The sequence below is a fragment of the Hipposideros armiger genome, unplaced genomic scaffold (assembly GCF_001890085.2).
Source record: "Hipposideros armiger isolate ML-2016 unplaced genomic scaffold, ASM189008v1 scaffold_391, whole genome shotgun sequence".
In the NCBI taxonomy this organism is placed as follows: domain Eukaryota; kingdom Metazoa; phylum Chordata; class Mammalia; order Chiroptera; family Hipposideridae; genus Hipposideros; species Hipposideros armiger.
In genome coordinates, this window is record NW_017731741.1 from 1,082,213 (window position 1) to 1,091,301 (window position 9,089).

The 9,089-nt window shown below is 36.1% G+C and overlaps 1 protein-coding gene across 12 annotated transcripts in view; it reads right to left on the reverse strand.

Moving 5' to 3' along the window:
- Positions 1-9,089, reverse strand: part of AKAP7 (A-kinase anchoring protein 7) — a 122,081-nt gene that overhangs the window by 94,191 nt on the left and 18,801 nt on the right. For all 12 annotated transcript variants that reach the window (XM_019663508.1, XM_019663512.1, XM_019663506.1 and 9 more), the window contains 2 exons: positions 8,221-8,360; positions 630-766 (listed from right to left, as the gene is read on the reverse strand). In XM_019663508.1, coding sequence (XP_019519053.1) covers positions 630-766; positions 8,221-8,360 — 277 coding nt within the window. The remainder of the gene's footprint in view (positions 1-629; positions 767-8,220; positions 8,361-9,089) is intronic.

Below are 9,089 nucleotides of genomic sequence, written 5' to 3' on the forward strand. Positions count from 1 at the left end.
GACACGTACAGAGTATCCCAGAGAACTGGGGGCAGAGCAAGGCTTCTCCACTTCAGGTCGGAAAGCAACAGTCAACGACTTATACTCAGACTTTATGGCACAAATGTGGCATTGGGCGTGAGGGGTGTGCAGGTACTCCAAGAATGAGTGAGGTAAAACCAAATGGTACACTGACCTAGTGGAATGGTAGCTCTAATCACTAATAATACCGAGTGCCTACTATGTGTCAGGCACATACTAAGAACTCTTACATGAACTAGTACTATTTTTTTCTCCATTTACTTACAAAATAATTTGATTACTGTCCAGCAGCTACTAAGCGGTGGCTGTACCATGGTTTCAGAGTCTTTACCTAGAACCCTAACCTAAATGATCAGACTCCAAAGTGCTTACATAATCAACATGGGCAAAACAACTGCATAATCAAGGGCCCCCATTTGATAACAAAAACATATCTTAAAAATCTCGATTAGCAAGAATGTTTACACAGCTAATTCTGTACATTGACCACTGGAATAAATTATAATAAAGACTACTTCTTTAAAAACTGAATGCCTTCTTGGGTTCTCGTTTACTCATATTAAAGTTATAATTTGAAAAACAATATTCAAGAAAGACACATTACTCACATGTTTATTTCATCATCGTTTAACAACTGCATCACTAGCAGGGTAACATGAAAGGAACCATCACCGGTCATGGCTTTGGACAGTCGCTTATCTTGTTGTATTATTGCATCTTGCAGGATCTTAACTCCTCTTGTAATCTAATCACACACACACATACATGCACACAAAATAGAGATTAGGTAAGCAAAATTTCCTTATGGCTAAATGTAAATTGAGAAGAAAAATAAGCAACAATCAAAATTAGAAATGTCAAGGTTCTTCAGCCAAACACTACCTAATTGTCTACTTGTTCTCAAACATCCTGATGACTTGGAAAGCTTAAGAGGGTGTATAAGTTTTGAAAGTCATGCAATGCTGAGCTATCTTAAGAGCACTGACTCTAACAACCTTATTTTACAGCCTGGGTCACTAGTTGCGCACAAAAACTTTCAATGGCCATGCATCTTTTCAGGAACTTGTCCTTGAATATACAGTATAACTTACCATAAATATGATCTTTCCTAAAAAGCACTTTTATTCTTGCCACAGAAAGGTCAAACCAGCAGGCAACAGTCCGTATCTGTTGGAAATATTTACTTGTCTCCTAGTGAATGTGTCTGAGAAGCTATCGTTCATGGCCTTGAAGATGTCTTAGGACAGCAATAATTTCAACAGGAATGACTACTGTCATTGTCCCAGTCATGTGAGGAGGGGCATAACCATGGAGAGAGAGTTGTGAAGAAGTCCCAATGTGTATGTTAGAAAACCGGTTACAGCCTCCATCCAGGTGAAACCCTTGGTCCCTCATCAGCCTTCCCCGCTCACTACCTCTTCTGAAACAAGGAGAGCAATGATACCTCTTCCCGCCTCCATTTCCAGTTAGATCCAATTCTAGTTGAATGGAAAATAGTTCGAATAGGAAACAGGAAACTGAGCAATACCCAAAGAAAAGAACACAGAAGCCCTGAAGCAGCAGAATTAGAGAGAAAAGGAAAGAGAGACCTGGGCGGGCAATAGAAGCAGAGTCCAAAAAGAAGGCAGAGATAAGAAAAAAAAAAAACGGAATCAGGAGCACAGCAGACTGTTCTGATACTAGAATGGCTGCTTTATCTTGAACAACATTCCTTTTGTCTGAGGAATGTGATGGGCAAATCATGAGATGCTGTCCTGGGATCTGATTTCTCATGTAACTTTACAATCAATCCCCATCACCCAAAATAACCTCGGCATTTCGCTATTCCTTGCAGTCTGGAAGAGAGTAACACAGGAAACAACCTGCGTTTTCCTGGTAGTAATTTACATAATAACACCTAACATAATATTTCCCTAAGCAAGATGTCACTTCTATGACACTCAAGGAAAGAACATTGACAGCCTGATAAAGAAAAAGCTTGTAACATGATAGTACACAAAGATCTTACAGTCAGTTCCCTCCTCTACAGAGATAAAACTAAATTGTAAATGTCTCAAGGGCAATATCTATTTCTTCTACCCTGCCACCTCACCACAGTGCCGAGTACTAATAAAAATAATATTTAAACAACAACAGCAGTAACTAACCTTTGTTGTGTGCAACTAGGTTCTAAGCACTACAGTAAGCATTTTACATACATTATTAGTTCCCTGAAGCCTTTCTACAATCCTATGAGGTAAATAGTTGCATTATCTCTATTAAAATAAGTTGAAACCCAGACAACTAAAACAATTCCTTCAAGATCATGTACCCAAAACAGCAAAGGAACTTGAGAAAAGGCTCAATTGCAATGCATGAGAAAAGATGATGGAGGGGCCTAGCGAGAAAGCCCAGGAGGGGTGAGGAGGAGGAGACGCAGCTAAGGAGCAATGGAGTAAGAGTTAAAAGAATTTTGTTTTCAAGAGGAAACAGGAGAGGGACGGAGATGTGGGTATGGACTAAAGAAATGAAACACTGAGGGGAAAAAAGACATTTATAGGGGATTTTTAGGAACTCTTACTGGATACTCTGTAACGGGACACACTGCCACTCTCAAAAAACCCTTTAGTGTATAAGTCTGTATTACTCTGCAATGATTTTAAATTTCAATTTTTAGAGTTTTTCCCTGGTGCCATGAAGTGCTGATATTGGATTTGGGGACTAATAACAAAGCAGCTCTAGAGGGTCGAGGTTCACATGGAAGGGCATAGCCCAGTGTCAGGAAATAGGTGTTCAAACATGTGACACCTCAAAACAGTATAATTACATCTTCAAATCTTAGCTGGTACAAATGATAATTCTGATTTAATGGATGATGAAAAAGTGGCTTAGGATGAGAACTTTATTACATAATACAGAGTGGTACAAATTAAGGGTGCTGGGCCTGCCTCAGAAATCCTGGATTTTAACCCAAGGTGTGATTATCTAGTCTCACTGAGTCTTGGTTTCTACAGTTGTAAAATAGGAATAATAAAATGGGCATTGCCAATCTTACAGAGTTGTGTTGACGATCACAGTAGACGAGCTATATAGCAGGCAAACTATTTTGTGACCTCTATACCATTTGCCTAATATAAGGTAGGTAACATTGTCAATTTTATTAATATCAGCGGTTCTCTACCCAGGGCAATGTTGCCTCCCAGGGTACATTTGTCAATACCTGCCACATTTTGGCTGTCACAACTATATGTTTGCTACTTGATTTTTCATAAAAGTTTAGTTTTCATTCTAAGTTCAAATACTAATTATATATAAATTCAAGACAATGCTCCAGAAATGCCATTCATTTGGATATTCAGCATTTTTGTGCAATGTCCTAAACGTAAAACAGTTTTAGATCATTCATATATTGGAATTATCTAGTAGCTTGTAAAGTTGCTAATTAGTAACTGTAAAACACTTTGAAGACTATTTCTCTGAAATCACACAGTACTTACAATGCAGGATTAACCTCAAACCTATGAAAATCCTAAAGTTAATCTAATCAAGTAATGTATTTCTAATTATACTTTGATGTACCAGATAAATTTATATATTCCTTGATATCAACTTAAGATTTTTAAATGCTTTTGATTCTTTATTACATTCTTAAAAGATAAAAAGAAATATACTTCAGAGTCTTCTCTGTATGGCCATTGAAAAAAGTACTAAAGCCACTAAAGGCCAAAGGAAATGAATTTTTATAGGTACTGTTTAAAACTCTATGACTCCATTAAAGCTATCTTTCACCATAATCCTCAGTCATTGGCAGTATTACATAATGCACATTTTAAAAAATCTAATACTACACAATCATAATTAATTATGACAATGAAAGAAACTTTTAAAAATAAAAGCTTTATTAAATTCTTAAATATTTCATTCATTGAGTAATTTCTTTGTGTTCAGAGAATAAATCAGACTCCCATCTGCTAAACCTCACCACTAAGCCATATACCACATGCCTAAAAATAATTCAGTGAGAAAATTTATTTTTCTATTTTTTAAGCTTTCTAGTTGACTCAAAGCATATATGAGTTCAAAGAAAATGTCTGAAAGCTGGTTGCATGACGGCGTGTATGCGTGTTACATCATAGTACACAGCAGAAAAACGTCTTTGACCTCATCTTTTTATAATTTGCTACCCAGTTTCCTTCAAAGCTGAATACTCTTATTTTTCTTGCTTGTCTACGACCATAAAAAGAACTTGAAAATTTGATGATATATATTGGGTTGTTGGAAAAGTCATGACGCATTTTTGCAATGAAAAACATAAAAAAAAAATACCTCATGACTTTTCCGACAACCCAATAGTAATAACTAGAGTAAAAGTAAAAAAGTATCCTCAAATAGGAGAATTTTCTTTATCTACCAAGTGCTTAACATATGTGATGATATCAAATGCTTTCAAATGCACAAATCTACTTTCATATTTTCCTAAAACCAGCAATTTTTTACATTACAAAATGATGAAATACAGAATTAAATGTCACAATCGCCTTTTAAACCCCCTAAAGAAAATCATCTTTTTCCAGTAGTATAAAAAAAAGTTTACAAAAAAATTAATACGCTTCTAATTTCAATCAGCTCCTGACTGTTCCCTTACATTTTTTCAATGTTGATTTGCCTTATATTATTATTTCTCACGAGAGAGCATGTAAACTCTAGCCAGTTCGGAAACATTTAAGGTTTTTTTTATAACTCCATTAATTTTTTTCTTGTCTATTTTTACTTTTTAACTAATGTATAACTGCAAGTAATGGAAAAACACATACTTTCATATACTCGCAATTAGGATATTTTTATGTAGCCATTCTAATTTATTCTCCAATTCTATTTTTTTAAATATGAAACCACAATCTTCCATTAATAGAGAACTCAAAACTCTAAAAACATGTTTAAAAATCAAAGATCCATGTAAGTCTGCATACTTTTTTCTTTAAAACTTGATGCCAACAAGTAGAGGCCAAAAGTAGAACAACTCATTGTCGATGTGCTAGCTTCCAAAAGCTTGTGTGCAGGTCACTTAATTGAAACTTGGAGAGTCTCCCATTGAAACAACATTATAAATGCTGCTGCTTTCCCAGGCCTTCTCACAAGAGCTCATAAGTAGCTTAAAAAGGAAATTAACATTAGATACTTGAAAACAAACAAACAAAAAGGGGCTCATACAAAAGTTATAAAATGCATCTCCTAATGTCCCATTCCTACCTCTCTTTCTTATATTTGTGTGTAGTTTTCTGTCACCTACAAATGAAGTCTCTTGAGAGGGAAACGTTATTTGCTTTTGAAATCTATTTCCCCTCCAGTACAAGTCACCCTACCTCCTGCAAGATAAACAACTGCTGTTGAACCTATATTATGAGACCAGCATTTGTAACATTGTATTTATTATTTATAAATGGTTCATAACTTAGTATGCCAGAAACACATCTTTGCCCCTGAAATGACAGTATTTGTGTATCTACTCTTGGCTAAGCATGGTTCTAGGTACTGGGAATGAACTGAAAAACTGTGAGCAACACTAGCAAGTGTTAAATTGAAAGGATGACAAATGACAAAAAGAAAGCTATAAAAGTTTGGGGTTTTTTTTGAGGGGGGGGTAGGCGGATAGGGAAGGGAGGCTGACCTAGTCAGGGTGGTTACAGCGGAGAGGCTTGAGCTGAGTTTTGGGTATTAACAAAACCAAGAGGAGAAGAAAGAAAACTCCCAGCCAGAGAAGTGAAGGCTTTCCAAGGGCAGAGGGAACCTGGCAAGTTCAAGGAAGGCCGATGGGCTCAAGCAGAAGAAACTAGGGCTGAAATGGAGAAGGCCAGACCACGTAGAACTTTATAGAATATGGCAAAGATGTTGTCTTTATTCTAATGTCAATGGGAAAATACTGAGACATATAAGCAGGGAGGTGACGTGTCCAAATTTGGGTTTAGAAAATGATCATTATCACCTCCATTTTACACCCTGAAGAAACTGAAACTGCAGAAATTAGGTAACCTCATCTATAGCCACAGAGGAGTTTGTGACCCAGCTGATTCATCGAACTCTAAAGCCTATACTTCCCACTTTCTATACAACCAAGAAGTTGAGACGCAGAGACAAAGGTTACACCAGTTTACAGGGTGAAAATCAAAGACTTGTACAAGATTCTCTCTCATCCCCTCCCTACTCTCACCTTTGTGGCCCAAATCCTGAACTAAGTGGTGGAAGAACAGAATTTTCTCTCCCCTCTTTCCTCTCAGTTCCCTTCCCCACCTGCCCTGCCCCACCACATCACCCCACCAATCTTCCCTGAAAGAGGAGGTGAGAAGCCAGAACAAGGCGAGGAGGGCTGGGGCAGGTGAACATGAGAGCCAAGAACTGAAGTATGAAGGGAGAAGACAAAACGAAGGGCCTAGTTAAAGCAACTCTTAGGAGTATATACCAAGCTTCTATACTGATAGACTGTAGTGGAACAATCTCTAAGCAACAACTCAAAATAAGGAACCTGGAATCTCTTATGATCAGAAATCACATGTCCTTGGGGAGGAGTGTATACTAAACTACTGAACTAATAGATTGTTCCACTACAGGAACAACCTCTAAGCAACAAATCCAAATAAGGGACCTGGGGTCTCTTACAGTCAGAAATCACATGTCCTTGGGGAAGTCATTTGTCCCATTTCACATTCAGTTTCTTCAGGCCCTGGCTTCTGTCTGCTCTATTAAGCAGCTCTGACTTCCTGCTCTCTTCTAATTCCTGTATATACACCTGATCCTATATTTCAAAGAAAACCTTTCCAAATAACTCACAAATATTTTAATACATCATTGTTGGTTACATTAAAGTTTGTATCAACTAAACACTTTTAAGGTCTATTTTACAGTTAACCTACCAGTATGTACTAGCAAAATCAAAATATGATTCTTGACTGCATCAAATTCTAAAATCTTGTACTAGATTGTGCTAGGTAATACAATTTCTTTTTATGTTTCTACTCTCCCCAGCTAAACTATATCGCACAGGTTAGATATTCCCTAGAATGCCCCCAAAGATTTTTTTCTCTTGATATTTATTTCTTTTGACTTTAACTTTGTTTGGTTTGATTTTTAAAAATTCATTAGCATTCCCTAGACACATTTTCTTTAAGGGGAGAAGCAACTTGAAAATGTGCCTGGTAAAAGAGATTATATTATAGCCTACAATCAAACAGCAATTCCGATCTGGCTCTTAAATTGGGCCAAGGTGTGACAGCAGTCTTCTGAGAGAGGTGTTCTTTGCTGAGGCATTCAATTCCTCCCTCACTGCCCGAGCAGGTTTAATTATACTGTAGTTTTCTCTCTAAGCCAAATATAAGGAACCAGGGTTTCTTAGTATGAACTAATTGGAGGATCCAATGTCCTATTATTCTTGCCACATTAATTTTTTCAGATTTTTAATAGATTTCTACCAAGTCTGTCATTCAATATTAAGTTGATACAACAATGAGTAATTTTTATGTAACAATCATTATTACCATATTAAAATATTTTAATTAAAAATATTTTAATTAATATTACATATTTTAAAATATTTAATTTTTAAATGAGTAATTTTTATGTTACAATCATTAGTACCATAAACAAGACTATGCAGCAAGAAATCCCTGTTGACTTTCCCAGCAGACTTCAGAATCCTCTTTTTCTACCTGGTCACTGCTCTCAGCTTCTGAGAGGTTCCTTTGTTATGGTGAACAAAATGCTTACAAGGGACCTTGGCATACCATCTAGTAATACTTTTTCAAGTGGGTTTTGCACAATTATGTTTCCCCCCCCCTATTTATTTATTTTTATTTTTTTAATTTTTATTTATTTTTTTAAGCTGAGCCATCCTGCCACCTGTTGGCAGCTCAGCAGCTGCTCAGCTTGGGTTGAGAATTGAACCACTGTTGCTCAGAGCTCAAACTCTTGAGCGAGCTCTTAACCAACTGAGCCACTCGGCCGGCCCTGCACAATTATGTTTTAAATATGATTGTTTAAATAATATCTTCCAAAACTATTTTAAAAAATATATTCTCTTATTTAAATAGAAATATTCTCTGCATGGCCTAGCCAAAATGCCACCAAGGACTCTCAAAACTGAGAGCAAATGAGCTTATCAGCATTTAGTGTAGTTTAAATGTAATTGAGAGTTTCATAGCAAAAACATTTTTTTTAAAAAAATAGCACCTCTTTGTTGGTGATCGGAATGGACAGGAAATAGTTGGGTTGATAGTCTTTGTGCTTTTTTCTCCTCTTCTGTATTTGATCTTTACTGATCCATTCATTTTCTTTACTTCTCTCCAAATTTATTTGAGGTACATCGGTGACTAGAGGAAAAAAGTCAGACAATAATATATCTAATGCATTAAGACAAAGATAATACAGTTAGGAAAAAAAGAAACAAGCACTGCATAGTAGCAATCATTCATAACTGTCATTTCCAAATCTAAAGAGTTAGAAAACTATTCTGTAAAGGACATCACAGTAAATATTTTAGGCTTTGTGGATCATACAGTCTCAGTCAAAAATACCCGTCTGTTGCAGACAAACACAGATGAATAGGTATAGCTATATTCCAGTAAAACTTTATTTAAAACTTAACAGCCATTCTTGCCTCCAATTCACAATTTTCACAATACTACAAAAGGTTATTTTTTCTCCCATCATGTATATGCATATTTGTGACTCCTACAATACAACCACTTGCAGCAGTGCCACTCAAAGTTTGGTTTGTGGCCAATGTCACACTACACATTATTAGTTGAAAATATTAAGAGACTGCTTTAGAAACTTTCATAGAAATTAGGCAAAGTAATGTTGTCTATTGAATTTTTATTTCTATTCTGTTGGTCATTTTTTACATAATTTTTCTAATAATTCATTTTTTTAATAGAAAATTTTTAAAAAACAAAACTGGTCCTGGACCATAGATCATTTGAGAAGCACTTAGCACACTTATTTTTTTTTTAAAGATTTTTATTGGGGAATTGGGGGGATGGGAACAGTGCTGGGGAATTGGGGGAAGGGGAACAGACAAGTTGCTGTCGTTTTGTTCT